Raw genomic sequence first — 23,856 nt, forward strand, 5'->3', positions numbered from 1 at the left:
TTTCTTTCTTCATCTTCTCTTTCTTACTTACAGCTTCTCTTCTAGAATATCAAGATTGTTTACTTATCATTTTAATATGATCTAAACAATCATTTAGTTTTGAAGCATTTTCTATACGATTACCTATCATGATTGTTTAGAAGAAGAATTACACGAATCATTTTTTTCACCGTTAAAAAGAACTATACGATCGTGTATCATTTCCTAGATAATAGTGTATAATTTCCTACACTATCGTCTATCATGATCGTTTAGAAGAAGAATAACATAAAACATTTTTTTCATCGTTAAAAGGAACTACACGATCATGCATCATTTCCTACACGATCGTGCATCATTTCCTAAATGATCGTGTATCATTTTCTACATAATCTCGTATCATGATTGTTTTAGAGAAAAATTACATGTACGCATGTGGCTGATTATTCTCATGTTGACTGGGACATTTTATGATAATGTGCCTAAATAATTTCTCTCTCCTCTATGGGCATGTGGTCTTTTTTTGTTTTCAAAATTGTTTATAAATATTTTTTTGTTATAATTTTGAAAAAACATCTTCATATTTAGTGATTAGATTAAAATAAAAACACTATTTTTTTTTATTAAAAATGGTTTCTTGTTTTTTATCACTCTTGAATTTCTTAATTGATTAGTTTTAGTTATACGTCAAGCTTAGACTTGATAATGTGCCTAAATAATTTCGTGATATCATTACTTTCATAAGATGGTTTTTTATCCTTTAGAAAACAGAAAAAAAAAAAAAAAAAAAAAAGACAAACGCTGCCACAAGATTTGATTTCATTAATGTGATAGCATAACTTTTATGTAAAAAGGTAGCAATAACAAAAGACAAGAAGGTTTATAGAGCAACACACATGCATATATGCTTTGATTAGGGTTGAGAATGGAAAAGCCCTAAGGCTATTTTCATGTCATAATTTGGTTGGTGGAATGTATTTTCAATGTGATTTTTCTTCCTTCCCTCTCAACTTATCAATGAAATTCCAAGATTAATTTACAAAATTTGAAAAAGATTCCCTATGACAAATTGGGAAGGTTCTTGTTTAACTAGGTTTGTAGCTTGTTGGTGCATTGGATGAGAATCAAAAAGTACGATCTTGAGAAGAATTATCTAATGTAGTTGATGTCAATTTAAATGAAAGAATTAGAATTGTATTATCTTTCGATCGAGATCCAATAAATAAAGAGAATTAGTTTCTTAGTTTGTATACTTCATGAGGAAGATAAATGATGAAGTTTTATCACCTACCAAAGATTTTTATTTAAAAAACAAAAAATTTCTCAAACTTCAAAAATGTTTTGTTCAATCTTATATATAGCCTCCCAAAACCATAGTGTGAGTCACGTCATAAAGCTTAGTAAATGACAAAAATACTCTTATAATTTAATATGTTTTTAGAAAGAAAATACAATAAAAAATAGGAAAATTCCATCAAATTACTTAATAAATATAATTAAGTGGTTTTGTTTTCAAAAATAATAATACAAAACAAATAAACTATTTACACTATATAGAAAAAGTTCATTAAAAGACGGAAAATTATTATCTCAATTTTTCTAGATTTTTTTTATAAAGTGTAAATATTTGTGTCAATATTTTGCTATTTTGATAATTTGTTTATAATAATTAATACTGTGAGCTCTCTAGGTTAAAAGATAATGATTAAAAAAAAGTTTGATAGGAAAATATGTTTTAGGTTTAAGATGAAAAAGGAAATTTTCTTTTATCCTCAAATAAATTCATAAGTCAACTTACCTCTTTGTCTCATACGAACAATGAAATCATTTAAAGGATGCCTTTGACATCACAAAGACCAACTTTCAAGTAGTGAAAAACCTTTACGCCAGTCACTTGTTTCTATAACCAACATCTTTTAAGATCAAAAGAATTAACAAAGAAAGGACAAGAGTTCTTTATCTATTTTTGTTTTGGAATATGTTTATCATACTTTTATTTAGCTTTCTTTGGCCCTTTTTGTATCCGATGGTATTTGGTTCTCTTTGTTTTCTTTCTTATACAAGTTCTTTTGTGGTTCTAGAGAGTACTGAAGTTTGGTATTTTGTTGGGGTGAGATTTTTAAGTAGCTCTGTGGTTTGGATTGGAAGGGTGGCTACCATCCTTCTATGGGATATGTGAAACTTATTAAAATCTAGTGAAATCTTGTGGTTTTTTCTTGGATAGGAAAACTCTATTAGATAGTATCTTCTTGAACGTTGAAAAATTTGGATCAAAGTTTGTTGGTGTGTCTATCCCGCATTAGATGGAGAGCCTTTAGGTCATGTTTGTTGGGAGCTTGAGGGATCCATGGGGATTGTGCGTGACTCGTCGTCTTCTATTCTGGTCGAAGAATGTGAGAAAGTGGTGGTGAATGAGCTTAGTTATCTTACCAAGGAAATTGTTTCATTGGTTTCGCCGCTACTACCCTTGTTATGTCTTGCGTCAAATGAGGTTGCCCGTCATCTAACTCAAGTGAAACTGTCTTGTGATAGTTTTAAGGACTTGTTTTGTTGTTCCCTAATCGTCTTCCTTCCTTGAAAAAATAGAATGTGGTTCTTTTGTGTTTACCCGTTTGGTTTTCTTTGATATCTACGATAAGATTTGTAACTTTGACTTTATATTGTATTGTTCGAATCTATCTTTAGAAAAAATATGTTTTTATGTAGAATCTACCTTCCATACGTACCTTTATGACATTCTTTATAAAAGTCAACTAAATTGTTCTAGTTATGTTTGCCAAACTTTTATTAATAAAATATTGATTTAGATAGATATTTATGAAAAGGTTATAAAAAAAAAGATCAAACAATAAATTTAAATAAGTAACAAAATATATTTTTTTATTTTCAAATAAGTAAACATGTTCATCATTTAAAATTTTTATTAATAATATTATTTTGATAAATAATGATAAAAATAAGGAAGAATTTTTTTTTAACAAAAATAGGTGTCTAAATCATCAACTAGATCCACGGTTTCCATCCACATGGCGCATGAGAATAAGGAAATAGTTGGACCTAGACCATCCTGACCTAAATTATAAAAATTTTGTTACCAATTATGTTTAAGTCATCAAAACAGTAACTCTCTATCATAAACGTGAGGATTGCACTATCAATATCAATGAAAACATGAAAATGAAAATTGATGACTATAAAAAATTGTAATTTTTTAATATAATTAACTTTATGACAAACTTTAATCGAAAGAGTAAGAGTTGTCCAATAGATCGAATCCAAAGTTAAAATAGTATTTAACGTGGAAAAAATAGAATTAGCTTTTTTTTTTTATTTTTTAATCTCAACATCGATCCCGATTGAAATGAGATTAAAACAATGGCGTAATGGAAAAGAAAAACTATTTCTAACCATTATTCAACAAGATTTATTATTCATAACTTACACACCCAAATTGTTCAATTTGATATACAAAATTATAAGAGAGAGGAGGCGGCAGTGTTGGATTATGTTGTGATGTGTGTTGTGTTGTTATGAACTTTGCAAGAAATCGTGAGAGAAAAGAAAAATATATATTATAGATATCATAGATCGTCCCCTTCAACTTGTAATCAAAATTCACCCAGCCGAGCTCACCTACATTCAACATTGTAGCCAGTCGCTGTTTCATCCTAAAATTCATCGCCTTTTTTGTAGGAGCATGTCGGACGCTTACTGGAGATATACCGACTCACAGCAGCAGCCTCCGTCGTCGGTTCCGCCCGTCGTCGGCAAGCGCCCTCGCGTCGATTACGGTATAGCCCTCTTTTTTTTTTTTTTCTTTTTCTTTTCTTTTCTTTTCTTTTTTCCTCTTTTTCCCGCTATGTTTCCTACATTTGGAATTAGGGTTTTCTTAAGGTGACTGAATTTGAGGGTTTTTTTGAATCCCCAGTTGCTAAATTGTACAATCTTTGGTTTTTACCAACTTTTAGGGCTAGATGGGATTGTTAGAAAACCGTAGTCTGTTGAAATGGGTTTTCTTTTTATGTCATGTCTTCATCCTTTTACTATCGATTTGTTTGGAAATTCCCAGAATGGTTTTTTGTGTATTGTTATACACCATCCCTCTTCGTCATTTAGTGTGATTTGTGTATGATTCTTTAATCCTTCGGCTTATTTTCTTGCTCCGTATATCGAAATTTTACTGATTAACTGATCACGTTTTGTGGAACATAGGATCTCTTAAAAGTCAAATAGCCGAACTTATTGGTTTTCAGGAGTCTTAGGATCTCAATGGCCAGTGGGCGTCCCTAATGCGACTTTGAAGTTATCCGTTTTTATATAATTGAGTTCTTACTTGTGGCTTTTTGGTTTTAAGGCTTCGGAAATATGCCACAAAAGGAATGCGTATTTATCAACAATTTCAATTTTGTGTGGTTTCTATACGGAGTGTAACACTTTTTAAGTATCTTTCCAGAAATGAACCAATTCATAAAATCTTGAAGTTAAAATGGTGGACTTTTGATCTTCATAAGTATCTTTCTACACGGTGTGTAACACGTGATTTTTGTGGCTTTGAATTAGTAGTTTTACCTTTTTAAGTCATGATTTCCCGTTGATTGAAGCGAGGTAATTCTTTGTGGACCTCCTTTGTAGTCACTTGTTTCATTTTCTTTTCTTTATTTGGCACATAATTCATGTTTAATGGCTTGTAGATACCACTGGTCTTCACGAGCTGCCCAACTACTATCCACGTCAAGATGATAGGCCAGTTCTCCAAGGAATTAAAAGTGTTGATTCCATCAATGAGTCCTATGAACGTTACCTACGCACCTCGGTACTTGTTTCATTTTGAAGGTTCAATTCTGTTTTCTATATGTTTTCTCATTCAAGTTCATTCTAATCAACCAGGCAACCCTTTTTTTTTTCAGCAAATTTCATCTTATGGTGGACAGTCTGCTAGACCTGTTGGTGGGGGCGTTCCTGGTCATCTGATGAATGACCCACCTATCTTGGGCATTGGGGGTGTGGTTTCAGGGGCAAATGTTAATGACAGAAGTACGAGCTTTGGAGGTGGGAGGCCTAACATACCCCTTCCACCTGATGCTTCTAATACACTATTTGTGGAAGGCTTGCCTTCCAGCTGTACCAGGCGTGAAGTAGCTCGTATCCTTTTTAATTTTTCCCCTTTCCCATCCTTGTATTGTTAAAGGAATTCTTGTATTGTATTATGTTGTCTCCTTCACATCCACCTATAGACATATTTCGCCCTTTTGTTGGCTACAAAGAAGTAAGACTTGTTAACAAGGAATCCAGAAGTGTAAGTTGACTTGTTCAAGTTCATCAACTCTGTTTACATTCAATATGGGACACCGTTAACTAAAATGTGGATTTTCTTTACCTAATTTGGGCAGGCTGGAAGAGATCCAGTGGTGCTTGGTTTTGTAGATTTTGTGAGTCCTGCCCATGCAGCCACGGCCATGGATGCCTTACAAGGTGTGCTTGCATCTGCTTTAATTATTAATTTCTTTGCCTTTGTTTTCTGGCTGTTAAACATTTGCGCTTCTTTTTGTCTCCTGACAGAGGTCGCTATTGGAGAATTTGTGCCTTCAATTTATATATTTATTTTGGCTTGTCTTGAAGGAAAAGTTGTCTATTTGTCTTCCTTTTGCGTAATTCGTGATGTCCTTCTTTTGGTGTCTAATGTCTTTACCCAAACATGGGTACATCTCTCTTTATATGTCTTTATTAGTTGTTTGAGATAGTTAAGTTAAAATTAAAAAGCAAAATGCAGGGTAGCTGAACAGCAGTGTGGAATCAGTTTGTTTTTAGTTAGTACCACTCAACCTCCTTCATTACTCATGCAGCCACACGCCGAATATGGAAATAAAGGTGCGACTGCATGAGCACATATGATTCAGCAATGTAATTGATAGATTTTTTTGTTAGGAAGCCAAGGAAGCTAGGCTGTTTTGTTGGGCTTGTTAAAGGGTATAGGCATTATTATTAGCATTTGACTATTGAGCTCCCTCTAGTTTCCTGCCTCCTTGAATATGAGATTAAGTTGAAAGCCCCAGTTTTAAAAGAGAGTGATGTACAAGGAAACAATTCATAGGTTATGTATCATTTTATCGACGTCAACAACAGTATTGATGGCATGTGGGAAATTGATCTTAAGTGGCTGCCACATTTCATATTGGGTGCATGGTTAAAACACATCTTTCAATCTCATGCATTTGACAGTTTATGTAACATATGTGACGGCCACATTAAATCATCCCTTCATTGTTGGGGATGTACTTCTTATATGTATTTGTTTGGCTCTCTCCTCTCCAAGGTGGGAATGTGTTTGCATCTGTATCATAACTCATAGGGCTCTTAGATTCCAAGTTGTGTGGTTTGAAGAATTTGAGTGTCGATCCTATCCTGCATTCGGCCAGTAGGAAATCTGGTTAGTTTTGTACTTGGTGTCATAGATTATTCGGTCCAGTACCCCATGTTTACTTTCAGTTCAGCAGATGTGAAGCTTATCACATTTAAGGCAGATTGGTTTTGAAGTTTAACTATTGTCTTGATTCACACGGCGTTGTGGGTTCTGGTAATGATAAATTTTGTTTAATAGTTTAATTGGGTTTATTATCTCTATGGTCTTTTGACCAAACATTCTAGATCCTTAATCTTAGCGTCAAAATGTTTACTTGGATTTGGATTCGTAGGCGTCAATTGTTAGAAAGACTAAATCATGATTGCTGAACTCAACCATGAGATCATACGTCCAAGCGTGTAATAAGGTCCTTTGTGATGTGCCCTTTTGAATTAAGTAGTAGAGTTGATTATGATAAATCATAAAGGTGAATATTAGACTATTTATGATTCAAATCATTTTACACGTCTTGCATCCGATATCTGTTCTTTTCCTACCTCGTCGTTCTACACGTAGCTACTACATATATTAGTCAGAGCTCGATTTTGCAGGTTATAAATTCGATGAATTTGACCGTGACTCGGTCAATTTAAGGTTGCAATTTGCTCGCTTTCCTGGTGCAAGGTCAGGTGGCGGGCATCGTGGAAAGCGTTGAATTATGCGATTTCACAGGTGATAAAATGCCTTCTTCGACACACTCGACCAATTATTTTCTTTGCCCCATGGTAAACTCCAACGAAAAGTTCATTTGAACGCTGAATCACGCTAAATCGTGGACGAATCTTATGTAGGATTTGCGCATACGGTGAAGTAATGAATTTGAGGCAATGTGACAGTCGGATATCAAAAACTGGAGCGTATTAGTTAGGGCCGACCAAATTCGTAAACACTAATTTGTGATGAAATATGGTGATTTGGAGCGTTCTTTTATGTTTACAACCTCACTGTTTTTATACGTCTTGCTATGAACGTGTTGTTGAGCTGTGCTGTGGGATAAAATTTTCATTTGCTCATTATTTTCGGCTAGCGAGAATTTTGATCCGACAATATCCAGACGTGAGTTTAGTGATGAAAGAAAGTCGTATTATAAGATTAATACTCATTGTTGTGTTTACTTCAATTTTAAATTTATAACTATGTTCCAAAGCTGTGCATGTTTTATTTGAGAAGAGTTTTGTTATCTGCGATGTGATCAGCTGGAGAAAAACCGAATTCTTCCTATATCTACATGGTATGAAAACTTATTAGAAACCTCTTGTTCCTGGGTCTACCAAATCCTGTAAATTGGAGAATTCGTATTTGAGATGTTTCATGGTTCCTTGCAGCTTGGATCATTATTATTCGTTGTTTTTTGACCTCCGAATGCTTCAGGATTGATGACACTTTTCTGTCTCATATTTGAAGTGTTCTTTTCTCTTCGTTCATACGAGATTCGATATATGCAGTTCCTATATTGTGGAGTTGGATGAAGAATGCTAACAGATAACGAATATTATCTGACTTTTCTCCTTTGGGTTTCTTTATATGATTATGAGTCTTCTAGCAAGCATCAAATTTGCATATTGTTTTGATTCTTGTGCTCCTTTGTACTTGTGAATGATTCAAATGATTAAGGGTTTCAACAACCAAACTGCTCTTTTTTCTTCAGTCTATTACCTTAGTTGGTGGGTTAGGCCTTTTCTTTTCTCTCTTGGCTATGGAATAAGGTATGTGGGAAGTTGAATAGCAACATGATCCTGGTGGTGCAGAAATGGACGACTTAGTCGAGAGCAAAATGGTGTACTCTGAGATTTAGAAGAAACCATCATTTTGAGTCTGAGGCATCTGCAATTTCTTGAGGGCAAGGGATGGAATCTTTATGGATGAAGTGCACCATAGGCTTTTATGATGTAAGATGGGAACTACAACATTTTCCAGTTCTGTTCATGATTCCACATCTTTTTATGACTGAGTTTGGAGAGAGTGGAGGTATTTTAGGTGCGGCGTATTTCCTTTGGCTATGTAATCGTGTGGTTTTTGGAAAATGCAGACCTGATTTCCTCCGTAAATTCTCCAATTCAAATGGCAGAAAAGCTTCCATGTTTATACCTTTTCTTGCTGGAGGGGCGACTGCCCATTGAACTACCATGAAAAAAGGGGTGGGGAAAAGAATTTGAAATAGAAAGGTTATGAAATAGCGAGACCTGTCCAGTGGAATTCATAGATTTGTTGCTTGGCTTTGCCCCTTTTCTCCAGGTTCATGCCCCTCTTCCTACGGCTCCTACTACGACACATGGTCCTCTATTGATTTAGGTGTGCTATTGTATAGCATACCCCCAATTGTAGTAGCATATGGCTAGAGATGTCCACGAGGTTTGGAATGGTTCTCTATCTTCATCCTTATCTCCATTCTTCTTTTTTTTTTTTTTTTTATGCGTCCTCAATTTTCATTTACTTTCATGGTATCATGGTTTTTTCTCTTGAACAGTTATATTAAATAACTAATATTTAAAATTTTTAATTGAACAGTTAAATTTCCTACGGCCTATCCTATAGATAATTTGAATGTAGAGAGATTGTTAGAGAGATTGTTCCATTCAATCTTTGTCAGTATAAAGAGAATGGTTAACTGCCCATTGGTTTCTATGTATTTATCTAAATTTAAACACTCAATTCAAACATATCCTTTTAATTTAAACTTGGTCTCTAACAAAATTTGTAATTTATGTCTAACATTACTATAACATAACAGTAACTGTTATAGCTTTTTAGAAGGCTCAAAAGTTTTTGGGCTTTCTTCGTTAATTAGAAGTTGGAAGGAAATAGGTTCTAACATGCTCACAAATAAGGTTAATCCACTTTCCACGAAACGTCAACCTATCCATCGTGCAATAAATACTATTTCATTCTACTGCATGATGCTTTGCTCGTATCCAATATTAAAGAAGCATGACTCTATTCGTCTGTTTTACACTTAATATAGTGAAGACATTGACATGCGGTAATAATGTTGTTTTCAACTAGCCTACAATGCCAATATTCAAAATCAACAAGTTATTCCTATAATTAATTTCAAATTATATATTAAAAATAAAAAAGATACAACTAAATTTATTGAAATTAATCCAAACTAATATAAAGACATTCAAATTTAAGATAAAAGATATAGGGTAAACTGTATTGCCATTTAGTCTTGAAGGTTTTTAAAAAAGTATTGTAATTTTGAAGTTTGAAAATAAGTTTTCAATAGTCCTAAATTACATCCAATCGTTTTGACTAACATGAAAATGATACTGGCGTACTAAGTTGGTGAGTTTTGAGTATAGATAGCAATTATACTAATTTTACATTATACTCCTAGATTGGTTGCTTATTCTTTTCCTTTTTCCCTTTCTCTCCTCTATGTTTAAACTTCATTCAGATAGTTTTTGTACTTTGTATCTGTCTATCCATATTGAAATATCACGATCTAAGTGCGAGTAAATAATCAAATTGTTTTCTCTCATTACAATTATTTGAGTTGAGTGGTTAGATGATGAAGTGGTATGTTCTTTCGTATATAAGTGTAATTCAAAACATGCGTACTAAATATCACAATCCATACTAAATATCACAATTTAGTAGTAAAGATGCGTTCTAACAAACAACCACGTCTTTTACTTCATTACAATTATTCAGTTAACACAAATGAGGTGATGTATCTTTTTTTGTGTATGAGCGTGATTTAGTTATAAAAATGAAACCATCACAATCTAACATAGACATATTCTTGAACTAGATGCTTATACTATCGCCCTTTAAGTTTTCATAATTCCTATTAAATTTCTCTTCAAATACCTGTAACTATTTAAGTCAGATTATATAAAATACTATTTCATTAATTATAATCCTTTTAATCTTTTGTATATACTAAGAGAATGATTGGGGCAAAATGTTGGTATTATAGTTATAGGTCACTATAATAGTTTGTATTTGTAAAGATTATTTTAGTTTGGATTATAATAATATTTATTTAAGGTATAAACTATTTTAGTTAAAAATAAAATATTAAATATTATAACAAATAATAAAAAATGCAGCAAATATTAAAATAGTACGATATATTTTTTTTTTTTTTGAAGACTTTTAAAGAAGTATTGGTCGTTATTATAAAACTTTAAATTTGGCATGCATACACGTGTCAAAATCTAAAAGAAAAATAGAAGAAAACAAAAAGGCGAGTATTTTACTTTTCTATACTCTCGAGAAACGCCAATTGAAAATGGCCTTTTTGATGTTCTTCTTTATTACAATTATCTTCATTGTCCAAAAGTAAACAAAATGTAAATCAATCAGCTTGAAGACGAAGACTGTATCCATAACCCAAACACAACACTTCAAAATTCTTCCTCTCTTTCTCTTTTCTTCCGAATTTTCTCCCCAATTCCTTGTTTCGGTGGACAGGAATTTGTTTATCATATCTGATCCATCTTCAGATGGAAAAATTGCCCACCGAAATCTGCTTGAAGATTTTCTGCTTCTTGGATTCCCAGAACCTTGCAACCGCACTTCAAGGTCAGCACGATGTTTTCTTTGAATTAAATTCTTTTATCTTTCTTGAATTACATGTGTAATTATTGTTGAATTTGATGATTTATGAGGTACTGCCTTTCTGATTGATGTTTTTTTAGTTTCTTATGCAAAGATCTGTTTTTGTGTTCACAATTCTGCTATTAATTCGTTATGTATTCTTGCTAATTTGTGTCGAATTTAACATTGTTCTGTTCATAATATATTAAACAGAATATATTAATTTCATGGTTTAATTTTTTTGTAACCTATACATATGTTGCCCTTGGTCTCTTGCTCATTACTTGAGTTATCCCCTGAACTTAAATTTAGATTAAAATATCTTGAGGGTATCCGTGGAAGTTAGAATGCTTGGCATGAGCAAACCATTTTTCAACAAGTTTTATGAAGAATGTCTCTTGTTTAAAACTCAAAAACCCTCCTAACTTAAATCACATCCAATATCACCGGAACTTAATACTCAGAAACGATCATGTGTATCATCTGTTATGAAACTTATGCCACTCCCTGCTAGATCTGATAGACTTTTAGAGAGATCATGTGGGGGGTTTGACATTCCCCCAATCTAGGTTGTATTTTGATCGGTAGAATTGATATGCCAAAGTTCCTAACTGAACCCCCATCCCCACTTTTATTTAATGCTTCACTTGTGTGTGTATAGGTAGCAACAATAACATAGGAAGGTTGTATTTTGGGTGGTAGCAATGATATACCAAAGTTCCTAATTGAACTCCCCAGCCCCACCTTTTCATTTGATACGTTACTCCTTCATTTAATACTTCTCATGGCATATCAGTTGCAATGATAGCACAGGAAGGTTGTATTTTGGTCGGTAGCAATGATGTATCAAAGTTTCTAACTGATCTCTAGATGAGGGAGGAAGTCCTCTTTCTAACCTAGATGGGATATCCCTTAGTTAAAGAGGCCCTTCCCCTTCAGCCGAGATAAAGAAGTAAAGAGGGGTGGGAGGTCTTCAATATAGTAGGAGATGAAAACTGGTTTCGTCAGAGAGTAGAGAGACATATGATAACGAGGAACGTCCTTTACCTTTCCTTTGACAGTGAACCAACTAAAAGTAGAATTAAATTTCTAAGAGGAAGTTTATGATGCTATTGAACGGCAACACAGAGACCAAGATGAATGGATGAATAAATAAAATACAGGAATGAAAACTAGATTTTCTCTTGAATTTCCTCAACATTTATTGCTTCAATTTACTTTTAGCTATTAACACAGCAACCTGCTGCTTGAAGTTTGCAGGAAGTGGAACTCCTTAGCTTCAGACAATATCTTGTGGTCAAATTTATTCAAGGAGAGGTGGGGAGAAGACCAAGCTGCATTTTATCATCCAAGTGGTTCAAAGTCATGGAAGGATTCATATGAGGTGCAAGATCGATGTGATCGATTTGGACTGTGAGTCATATTCTTCTTCTTATTACTCAATTCTAGGAGACCTACTTCAGTGCTAGACATATCTGGTGATTGGTTATAATTTGAAATCTTACGTAATGCAAGTTTTGAAGTAACATATTTGTTAAAATTTACTAAACGGCTAGCATATGATCCTGTTAGCGTTAGCTTAACTATTGTGTTTTCTGGGTTAATGTTTCACAAGAAAATCCATGTTTTATAATGCTAAAATTAGAATAGAGATTTGAATCATAATTTATGATTAAAGTGTGTGTTTATTTGTGCTCCATATGACATGCCAACTGTAACCAGCGGCCTAAGAATTATCCGAGAAGGGAATGACTACTATCTCATTCACCAAGGTGAAATCCAGAGGCACCTAGGTTCAAGAAGACAAAAGAATGGACAGACCAGTTTTCTTCCTTTGAGTTCGAAAAGAGAGTTCCTATCAGAAGGACTTCTCGAAGAAGACAAATCCTGTCGAGGAATTCTGGACAGGATCCTTTTCTTCATTGGAGACTTGGAAGTTGCTTCCACAGATGCAAAGCGTAGCAGGTCTCTGTGAAGCTTCCTTCAGTCAGCAAAAATTATGTGAATTTTATGTATAATATTTATATTTGTTTATGTTGACATTGAATTCTGGCAAATGTAGAATATACATCTCATGTTCTTTTGAAATGCCATAATAAATTCATCTTCTTCATACACTTTGTTTTGAGACCTCGATGTCTGAAACTGCATAATCGACAAAGACAGCAATTTCTTACAAGTGGAAGGCCTTAAACCCCCCTTATCTTTACAATCATAAAAAAAGCTGCAAAATCTGCAAGCAAAAGTAGTAGTAGTAATAATAATAATAATAATAATAATAATAATAATAATAAAAGTCTTCCCTCTGGCTTGCAAGGGTGGTGATGTTTTTGCCTTCTCATCTAGACTTGTTAGATGCTCAGTGAAGACAAATGACTTTGGCAAGTTCCTCCCTAGACATTTTATAGGGTCAAATAAGACTATCTTCTTGACTTATCAAGATTATCAGTTAATTTCTGTAGAAGACGGCCAAATATAATATATATGAGTGAAACCACTATGGGCAAGTTGTGTTAAATGCATTGAAGCTCATTCGTTACAAACTGATTTTCTTTTAGAAAGACAAATATGGCCTTCTGTTCAGTGTCTTCTCAAACTACTACCGAGGGTCTTTTAGTAAATTACAAAACAGCTCAAAAATATTCAATAAAGTTGCTAGAACTTGCAATAAAGCCGAAAAGTTTGAGGATGAAGGAAATCTACAAGAAAATGGCTTAGATAAAATATCCACCACAGACTCAGATTATGAGAAATCTAATTCCCCACTCGTTTGCTCCCCAACTCTCAAATATCTAGCAATGTTGAACAGGTGGCAGAATACAATTATATAAAAGCTTAGACATCATATGTCGGACATTTTCTTTTACCTGGTTTCACTGAAGGAAGTTCCAAAAGATGGCTGCTTTTGCCTCACTACCCCTAACTTCATCTTCTTTACATTCAGTTGTCCAATTCTCACCTCTTGTATTCTCCTCAAAAGTTGTATATGACCCAAGTTCCTATTGCTTCACAGTCAGATCAATCGGATTTGGAAACCAAAATTTTTTCTCTCAGACCAACCCAAGGAGTTTGATAATTCTTGGGGCAGCAACAAAACAAGCAAAAACACCAGGTATTCTCTTCTCGTTGATCTAATATTTTAACAGGTTTCGGTAGAAATTTCACTCTTTTATTTTTTAATTTACTAATACAAAGCTGGGTTTATTCTCGTCTATTTGGAGGATTCAGCTGAAGAGGATTGGAAGGTGAAGAGAGAACTTCTGCTGCAGAAAAGGGTCTGACTCTCTACCTACAACTTCAGTGTATAATGGATGAGTGGTCAGTTTTATTAATCTAAAACTACACGCAAATACATAGCACTTGTTCTCGTCATAAAATGCATCCATATCAGAATGGTTAAATTTTGGTCCATAACAAAGGATGGAGTTTTGTGAAATGAAGTTCTAGAACTTAAAAGCATGATGAGTAGGAATTGGTTTTAGTTCAAAACAAGTAATGATGCTGAACAGAATATGAAAATTAAGATTCTCACCCTTGAGATCTTCACTGCAGGTAAGAAGTGTGGATGCTAATGAAGCTCTGCGCCTTCAAAAGGAAAATAACTTTGTGATTCTTGACGTCAGGCCAGAAGCAGAATTCAAAGAGGTTAGTGGATTAATGTGTGATGATTTGCAATTTTCCCCAAGTCCCGAACAACCAATGTTTTTTTTCGAATAGAACAACTGCCTGGGGAGGTGGACGAAGCTCATTCTGGTGGACAATCAATGAATTTTTATATCTTATTTCAACTGTTTTGGTATAGGGCCATCCACCAGGTGCCATTAATGTGCAAATCTACAGGCTTATAAAGGAGTGGACAGCATGGGACATAGCCAGGAGAGCTGCATTTGCATTTTTTGGCATCTTTGCGGGTACCGAAGAAAACCCAGAATTCTTGCAAAGTAAGTTACTTGTGAACACCTTCTTCACTTAACCTCTTGTTCTCGAAAGTGAATGTCTGATTATCTTCCTATTTCTACAGGTGTAGAATCTCAAATTGATAAAAATGCCAAAATAATAGTAGCATGCTCATCAGGTGGAACAATGAAACCTACCCAGAATCTTCCAGAAGGTCAACAATCAAGGTACTCAAACTCTTGACAGTAACTTATGTGTATTACATGTCCCTGATATTGCTCTTCATACGGTTATCCGGTAGAATGATTAAAACGAGTTTAAGAATATGAGTAATCAATAAGCAAGATGAATTTGCTATAAACCATTGTCTCTTCAACTTCTAAGTTACGGTCTTCAGTTATGTGATTCGTGTCCAAAATGGCATAGTACCTTTTCTATTTCTTGTTTGAGGTTTAGTTGTTTATTCGCTGCTATAGAGAAAAATGTTAGGCATCAAGTTTTAACTTCGGCCACATTTAAACAGGTCACTGATAGCAGCCTACTTGTTGGTTCTGAATGGCTACGCCAACGTATTTCACTTAGAAGGTGGTCTCTACAATTGGTTCAAAGAAGGATTGCCTGTAGTTTCAGAAGAATAAGGTGGGCTCTACAAGATCTTCGGAAGTAAAATAGCTTATCATTTTTGGAGGGTGTCCATTAAAGAGCAGAGCCAAGTTCGTCGGAAATGTTTGGTTGGGTTGAGTATTAGCCAATGCTGTATCACCAGATTTCAATCTTACCATTTGTGTGCTGAATCAGGATTCATTCTAAATGTACAATTATAAGTTGGACAGTGTAGAAGACTAGATTTCGTTTCATAATGGAAATACTACCCACTTTCCCTCACTTTTGATTTTTAGTTTGTAATGAAAAATGTGTGTGCATAACTTTTGATTGCTGGAGCCGTTATCCATTGGATATAAATCCGTTTAGCTTTATTGTAAGGTAGAAGGTTGAATTATACAATTACCGACACAACTCGGCTATCACATAGTCCTACATGCTGCTTGAGCTTGTTAAGGCAGTGTTTGCACTGTCAATCGTGGAGATGAGAGATTTATGGTACAATGCAAACGCGTAAAATATTGGAAACATTTAGATCTAGATTTCAAAACTCAGCTATTCAAACTCATCAACAAGATTTTCGTACTTCTGTGACTTTTCCCTATAACAATAATAGAATCATCAATGTTAAAACTATTTTCGTTTACTGTGATAATGAAACATAAATCTCTCCCTCTTGCCAAAGATGGTCCTTATCCTGCACCAAAGTGGAGTAGAGTTGGGATCTCTCTCAAGAGTCATCTTCTTCTGATCCAACATTTGATGGGGAAATACCAAACTTAGAGAGTTCGTTCAAAACTGCTTGAATCCGAGGATCACTGGACTCCGACCGATGCGACCCTAATCCAGCATATTCTTTAGCTACAACCTTCGTCTTCCTCGATGAGACTAGAGCAGTCTCCAAATCTGACTGTGACAGCGGCCTCGGGGACTGAAAAGTAATAATGTGAAAGAAACTAAGTAATATAACAGAAAGGAGAAAGGGAAGAAACGTCACGTCCACGAAAAGCTCAGGTGTATTATTGCAAGGCCTCACAATCTAGAATCTAAATGACACTTACAATCCAAGAGCTGGCAGATAAAACGTCAGGAACAAGGAAAATAAGGCTGATGATATAACTTACATCAGAACGTTTTCCGGCCTTTTCTTCATCCAATAGATCCCTGATTGGGAAATATGCAGCTTTCTTGCAGAGCTCGAGAATATCTGAACCAGTATACCCCTCGCATAAGTTAGCTACGTGATGATAGTCAATGTTGTTTTCAACCCTCTCACCCTTCAGAATCACCTTTAGTATCTCGGCCCTCTCCCTTGTGTTGGGTATCCCAATTTCGAAAGCCTGAGGAAGTCTTCTTAAAATTGCTTCATCGAGTTCTGATGGACGATTGGTAGCAGCAAGTACCATCACACGTGCGTTCTCTATAGAAACAGAATAGAATTCATCAAACAAAAGCTTATGCTTGACTTACTAATGAATAGAGCAACTTAGATCTTTAAAAAGTAAAATCCTGTTTATGGACAAGAGATATTAAGAGAACTATTTCTTAATGCCATAAAATGGTCTGAAGTCTCAAAAACTCACGATCTGTAGTAAATCCATCCCATAAGGCCATGAACTCAGTTTTCATGTTTGATAAAGCTTCATGATCACTGGAGCGTCGTTGACTCAAGAAACTATCAACCTCATCAATAAAAATAATAGAAGGCTGAAGTTTATAAGCCAAGCTAAACACAGCAGCCACTGAAAAATAGTAGTTCATATCGGTTAAAATGTATAGGCAAAAAAGGTCAAGATATCATTTATGTCCGGATATGATCAGTTACACAATTTCATAATGCAATGACCAATTAAAAGTAGACCTAGTATTATAATATACTTAATTTTTCTATTATGACTGAAGAACACTGTTACAATATGGTCACAACTTTGACATGCCATTGTGTTAAATTGTTATTTCAGTGTAACTCAAACTTTGGAAGTCGAATTTTTGTTCAGGAGGTACTGGCTTCTCAAATGCATCAATATGTAATAATATGCAACTTTCCTGAACTTTTTTTAAGCAGGGTGCTTGGCAAATAAAGGTGACATGTTAACAAAATTTAGTGAAGGTGCTATCTATAATGGGTTGGCCTAGTGGTAAAAAGGAAGATGACTCAATGACTAAGAGGTCATGGATATTGGATTCAATCCATTGTGACCACCTACCTAAGACGAATAATGTGTAATAATATGTTGCAAGATTAGGCGGGTTGTCCCAAATAAAAAGTTAGTGAGGATGCTAAGGGCTCACAAATACTAGAGAAAAGATTAATGAGAGTGAGACTCAGCAAAATGATTGTGTGTTTTATGGAAAGATTTGCCATAATAAAATAGAGGGTGATGACGTGCAAACTACTTCCTGGCTCATTTACTGTCTATTTTCTGTTCCTATCACGTTGCAAAGTGCAAAGAGGGTGGGGCTCTTACTTTCAGTTCCTATCACATCGGTGCCTGATTTCCTAATGTATTCAGCAATAGCCTATAATCTCTGAGCTGTTGGTATGATCACTTTGCCATGGCATGTAGGGCCATCAAATTTTCAAACTTCATCAGATGATTACAATTGTAATCGCAACAATCACGACCTTACAAGTACAATATCACCAAAAATCATTTGAACCAATCTTCACCCATGAAAAAACAGCTTTATTCAGCTTTATGAAAATCAAGTAGTCCCAGGAAAATAAGTATCCTTACATGGATTATGCTCAATGGAAGCCTGAACACTTCAGAGATTCTACAAAGCAAGATTCCTAAGCCAGTCTCTATTGCCTATGGTATGCCCTTTACGCTGGAGTGACGGTGAATGCTTTAATCATGTTTTTTCTTGTGCTCCTACTCTAGTTCGTGTTTGTTCAAATTATTTCTTCTTATTGGCTTCAAATAGGCTTTCTCCAACCGGTTCAAAGATAATATTATTTATATATTGTGTGGCTCCTTTTTGAGCTCAAAAGCCCATTTTATTGTGGTTTAATGCAGTTAAAGGCCTTTTACATGAGCTTTGGAATGGAAGAAATCAATTTATTCCAAGATTCCTCTCGCTCTTGTTTGTAGTGTTCTGATTCAGCCTGAAGGTTTTGTCATGGTGTACATTATCTGAAAGCTTCAAGGGATATTCTATTCAGGATTTAAACAGGAGCTGAAAGAGCTTCATTGTTCCTTTTTATGGGATTGTTCTTCTTTAAGTTTTTTCTATCTCTGTTCCTATGTTGTCTTGCTTGATTATGTTATTGCTTTTAATGCTTTGTTATACATGCATGTACTTTAGAGATGAACGTAGGAGCATAACAACTGATCCCCAGTTCTAAGTTTATTCAAAAACAATACTTCACACCAGACTATATTCCACATCACTTGGACACTAACATGGGATTTTTTACCATTTCAGCAGAGTGCAGTTCATAGACTATAATTTTGATTTACTTCAAATAATTCAATAATATAAAAGTAATGATTCAGATGCGATGAACTGGAAACCCTTATTACATCACTACTCATACAACCACAAATATATTTCCAGAACGAGCAAGTAAAACCTTGTGTCAAGAATGTGGTTAAAGAAGGATCTAAAAATTTGGGGCTTACCAAGCTTCTGTGCATCACCAAACCACTTGCTCATCAGATTTGAAATCCTAACATTAATAAAAACTGCTCCAGACTCCCTTGCAATAGCTTTTGCAAGCATGGTTTTTCCTGTACCAGGTGGCCCATAAAGCAATACGCCTTTCTGGGGACCCAGAAGCTTTCCGTGTGAAAATAACTCAGGTCTCCGCAGAGGAAGTATCACAAGTTCATATAACGCTTGTTTGATAGTCTCCAATCCTCCAATAGAATTAAATTCTACATCGATGTGATCAGGATTTATAACATCACAGGCAATGACATCCTGTAGAAAGATAATTACCAACAGATTCAATCAAAACGATGGAGTTTTTAAGTAAAATTCAAGAAACAAAAAATGGGCATTAACCTAAAGCAATACACATTGTTTTAAAACGATAATCACCACCTTTTAGGGGCTCTAACACCATAATCCGCACATCAATACCATGAACGAAGTATATGCAAGAAAACATAAATCTTGGGTACATAATATAGTTGAAAACACACTAAAATATGCTCTTCCCCAACATCCCCACAACCCATACATCATTTGCAAATAATAAAATAAGAACCCCAAGGTAAAATTATATATTTTCCTCATTAGAGAAAGAAACAAAAAGGGGTGGTACCTCGTAAGGATTAGTCTGAATGAGGGGGCGGCCAAGACGCTTGGCAATTTCCTTCTTGTGCTCGAGAGCTTTTTTGGAAGCCTCGCGGTTGGGGTCAAGGTGGCGAAGACCAGCGAATAGGACCAAGCAACTTAAAGCAGCACTGGCAGCGTAGAGTATGAGTTCCTGCAAGAACTTGGTCTCTGAAGAAACCCCCATGGAGAAGGAGGATTGCGTCCCACCAAAGTCCAAATAACAAGCAGGAAAAAACGGGGGGAAAGGTTTATGAATGAAATTGAATGGCAATCTAAGGTGTGAATTATAGTTATATAAAACCCAATTGATGAAGAGAATTGGTTAAGGAGAGTTATGGAAGCGGGGGAAGTAGAGGATGGGGAGGAAGCGGAGCAATGGGGAAGGAGAAGACGAATAGAATTTGGGCTCTTTGATATTGGACTAACTAATTTGGGCTATATTAACATTTTATTTTGAGGGAAATTAAGAGGAAAACTGTCTTCAACTTTTAACTCCTTACAACCCACCTTTTCGTCCTTTTGAAATCAAGGCCTCTACCCACATTCTATCATTTTTCAACAAAAAAAAAAACATTTAAAAGTTATTTAAATTCAAATCGATCATATATTGTCACTGTAAACGCCATCCAAATTACCACTATCTATCTTATTTCCAAAAGATATGTGAATCTTAAGGCAAAAATAAACACTAACACTCTATACATTTTGTATTTTCTGTAAAATCTCAAACATATTTAACACCGAAATTCTATATTTTATTAGGAAAATCTCGGGCAAGATTAATGTCGACGTTCTATATATATACTAAATCTTAGAAAATTTTATTTGATTTTTCCTAAATTTTAAAAATATTGAATTAATTTGGAAATTTTGTTTGATAACTGGAAAACCATTAAAAAATTTGGAAAATCATATGATTTTGTGAAAATATAAATTTGCTGAATATTTTTAAAATTACGTTTTAAATTGTTATAATATTTAGTAAAGATAATATAGGTGAGAAAAAATAAAATCTTTAACTAAATCTCAGGATCCGACCAAGAAAAGAAGTATTTGAACAACTTTTCAAGAAGTGAGCTAGGTATTTAGGTTTAAATTCGATATGCGTTATTTCTGCAATTTTATTTTTTTAATGGTTTTGTTTTATAAAGCGTAAATAATTTGTCATTTTTTCTTTTAAAAAAATATCTTTTTTTTTATATATTTATATACTTTCTTTTTATTCTAACTAAATCATATTATTTTTAAATTGTTTTTATCATTACCTTTGTTATAATTTCATTTTAACATGAAATATAAGGGTAAAACTCCATTCTTTTTTACCGATTCTTCTTATTTTTAAATTTGGAGTCATCGTTATCTTTATTTTAATTTTGTTTTAAATATGAAATAATGTTTAATTTTAGATTTTTTGGTATTTATAAAGCGAAATCAACCTCAAAATAACCAACATGTCACCACTTTGTAGATTTTAGGAACTTAACTTGCCCTTGAATCTCGACGATGTTTGGAACGTTGTACTCTAAAACTTTTCTTTAAAAAGACATTCGGACTACTACTCATCAATTAATGATCTCACACACTATAATAATTGTGTATTTTTATTCTAAAGTTTCTAAATATGGATGGAGTCACTTAAGTTGATAATAGCTTTTGAATTTGTTCTGTGATTATTGTGGCAATAATTGAGGGCACTTGATTATTCCTTCAAGGTTGGAAGTGATTGATGTGAAAATATTTTTTGTTTCTGGGAAAGATAAACTGTTCGATGGGATCATTTGACTGTTTATATTATTGATTTATAATAGACGTACATTCCGAAATAAAAAAAAATGATGTACTTCAAAAACCTTAAAAGAAACCTATGGTTTTTTAATATTACAATTTGAAGCACTTTAAATTAACTCAATTGCATGAATGATATAATACTTTGAGAGAGCCAACATGAGCTCAGCTTAATTGGTACTCGTCTTTCTGTATTTGTGGACAAAAGGTTTTATGTTCAAATCTCTCACCTCTTAGTTGTTGTATGAAACCTTTTCAAGAAAAAAAAAACTTTAAAAGAGCAGTATTGTAATTTGGATCATCAAGTACAAATTTATGTATGATTGTGATAATTTTTCACACATCAATTTTTTTTAGTCCATGATATTTGTCCTAGTTTTGTTACTTTGTGTTTAATTTTTCTATTAATTTATTGTTATTATAGAAGTACATGACTGTTTACAACTCTAGATTCCTAAACTTCATTCCTTAGATGGAATGACTCTATTCAGAATTTTTAACTAACCATTTCAATTATATCATATCAAAACCTTTCACTATTTCTCAAAGCAATCATTATATCTCTTATCTTAAACCTTACATATCAACCAAGGGACAAGGTAGACTTGGAGTTGTAGAAAAGTAAATGGTCAATCCCTAATAAACGCCAAATGACATTATTCCAAAAGGAGTTAGGCGAAGGGCCCATTCATTATGAAAAAGAAAAATGTACAATTGTGTAGGGTTTAGAACGTGCCCAAAGTCCCATATTGACAGTTGAAAGAAAAAAGGTATCGATGGATACAAAGTAGTTAGGTTTGAAATAGATAATATCGTACTATTGTAAATATATGTAAATAAATGGTTATAACATTCATAATAAATGTAATAAAAGTATGTGTGTTCTTCATTGTATTCAATGTGTCTTGATAGTGCTGAGATATTATATGTATAATTCTTAATTTCTAGTCTAGTTGGGAATTCATAGAAAGAAAAATATCTTTGTGATTTTATGAAGATATTTACATTGAAGATATGCTCTCAATAGATTCATCAATTTTTCATTGTTATTTATTGAAGTTACATTAGATATATAACAGGAAAATCATAGATACATAAAAGATATTTAGCGATGAATATGAGACTTTTAATTTAGAAGAAAAAAACAAACAAAAAAGCAAAATATAATATAGGATTATATTTAAAATAAACAATATCATATATGAAGAAGTGAGGGTTGATTCATGTACCGACAACTTTTTAAAGGACAACAATTAGTTTTTAAGTCTCTAGGTTTCAAAATGTTAAAATGGTATCCTTGATATTTGAGTTTTAATTTGTTTCAAATCAATTCCTATACTTCAAGGTTTACATTTTTAAAAACTTTGATATTTTTACCAAATATTTATTTAGGACTATAAATTAATTCTAAATTATTTTAATAGTGAAAGAAAAATAGTGAAACTTAATTAATTATTATTGTTTTAAATTAATTAATCTATAAAAAATAAAGTTAGTAATTTAATGAAGAAACTTTGAAATTTGAAAAATTGAAACAAAAATCAAATATAAAAGGTAAAATCGTAATACATTGAAATTAAAGGATTAAATGAAAATCAAATTAAAAAAGTTAAAGTCTAAAATTAAACATTTTGAAACCAATGACCAAATAGAGCAAAATTACAAAAAAGAAATAAATCAAAAAAAAAAAAAAAAAAAAAAAAGGAAAAAGAAAATCCGCAACAAAAGTACCAATCATAAACCAAACAAACTGAGCAACTTTTACAAAGAACCTTAGGGCCATTACCATTTCCAAAGAAAGTCCACTATTAGTTGAGTATTGGAAAATACCCTAAACTTGAGGTTCCAATTCCTCTCTTTTCCCATTTGATCATATTCTTCATCAAATTCAGCTTAAATTTTAAGCTTTTTACTTTTAAATTATTTTTTAGTATACTTAAAAGTACACATTTCAAACTCTATCATTTTTCTTTTTATCTCATTTCATTTAAATAAAACAAAGTCTTAATTAACACTAACGATAGTATTTAAAATAAAATTTTATTTTCAAAATTTCTATTTATCATATTTGTCTTTAAAAATGGTCCAATAAAATTTGTAAAAAAAGTTAACTAAAGTTTATTTTACAATAAAAAAATATTATTAGTAAATATTTAGTTTGTATACTTTTAAATTTATAACAATTTGGTCTCTAATTTATAATTTAGCTTCTACCATAAAAATATTAGCACAATTTATTCGCACATAAATTGATAAGTTGATTAGAAATCAAATTTTGATTATGACTATAAAGGGTAGGTTTCAAGATAATAAAATGTGTGTTGTATACATATAACCTAAATAAATTAGAACAGTTA

The 23,856-nt window shown here is 33.3% G+C and overlaps 4 protein-coding genes across 13 annotated transcripts; 3 read left to right on the forward strand and 1 right to left on the reverse strand.

The window, feature by feature from the left end:
* Positions 1–3,359: 3,359 nt before the first annotated feature.
* LOC103496055 (RNA-binding protein 2-like) lies at positions 3,360–8,755 on the forward strand. Of its 9 annotated transcripts, XM_051086883.1 has the most exons (8): positions 3,362–3,583; positions 3,673–3,770; positions 4,671–4,792; positions 4,887–5,121; positions 5,214–5,275; positions 5,370–5,451; positions 6,931–7,051; positions 7,171–7,525. In XM_051086883.1, exons 2-7 carry the CDS (start codon positions 3,677–3,679, stop codon positions 7,032–7,034), a joined length of 699 nt encoding a protein of 232 aa, XP_050942840.1. In that variant the 5' UTR covers positions 3,362–3,583; positions 3,673–3,676; the 3' UTR covers positions 7,035–7,051; positions 7,171–7,525. The 9 variants fall into 9 exon arrangements, with proteins under 9 accessions (XP_008455996.1, XP_050942840.1, XP_008455995.1 ...); XM_008457774.3 differs by having other exon boundaries at positions 3,360–3,770; XM_008457773.3 differs by lacking the exons at positions 6,931–7,051; positions 7,171–7,525 and adding an exon at positions 5,539–5,743 and having other exon boundaries at positions 3,377–3,583.
* A 1,860-nt stretch (positions 8,756–10,615) lies between these two features.
* On the forward strand, positions 10,616–13,040 carry LOC103496056 (uncharacterized). The gene is made up of 3 exons (XM_008457777.3): positions 10,616–10,912; positions 12,181–12,340; positions 12,650–13,040. The coding sequence occupies exons 1-3, from the start codon at positions 10,834–10,836 to the stop codon at positions 12,900–12,902; spliced, it is 492 nt and encodes a 163-aa protein (XP_008455999.1). The 5' UTR covers positions 10,616–10,833; the 3' UTR covers positions 12,903–13,040.
* A 573-nt stretch (positions 13,041–13,613) lies between these two features.
* On the forward strand, positions 13,614–15,709 carry LOC103496057 (rhodanese-like domain-containing protein 14, chloroplastic). The gene is made up of 6 exons (XM_008457778.3): positions 13,614–14,039; positions 14,156–14,202; positions 14,480–14,572; positions 14,730–14,868; positions 14,949–15,051; positions 15,348–15,709. The coding sequence occupies exons 1-6, from the start codon at positions 13,823–13,825 to the stop codon at positions 15,460–15,462; spliced, it is 714 nt and encodes a 237-aa protein (XP_008456000.1). The 5' UTR covers positions 13,614–13,822; the 3' UTR covers positions 15,463–15,709.
* A 237-nt stretch (positions 15,710–15,946) lies between these two features.
* On the reverse strand, positions 15,947–20,130 carry LOC103496059 (uncharacterized). Of its 2 annotated transcripts, XM_008457779.3 has the most exons (5): positions 19,701–20,128; positions 19,054–19,354; positions 17,011–17,169; positions 16,552–16,847; positions 15,947–16,358 (listed from the first exon to the last, which is right to left on the reverse strand). In XM_008457779.3, the coding sequence occupies exons 1-5, from the start codon at positions 19,896–19,898 to the stop codon at positions 16,158–16,160; spliced, it is 1,155 nt and encodes a 384-aa protein (XP_008456001.1). In that variant the 5' UTR covers positions 19,899–20,128; the 3' UTR covers positions 15,947–16,157. The 2 variants fall into 2 exon arrangements, with proteins under 2 accessions (XP_008456001.1, XP_050942843.1); XM_051086886.1 differs by lacking the exon at positions 17,011–17,169 and having other exon boundaries at positions 19,701–20,130.
* Between the last annotated feature and the right edge of the window lie 3,726 nt (positions 20,131–23,856).

Source organism: Cucumis melo, chromosome 6, assembly GCF_025177605.1.
Source record: "Cucumis melo cultivar AY chromosome 6, USDA_Cmelo_AY_1.0, whole genome shotgun sequence".
NCBI lineage: Eukaryota > Viridiplantae > Streptophyta > Magnoliopsida > Cucurbitales > Cucurbitaceae > Cucumis > Cucumis melo.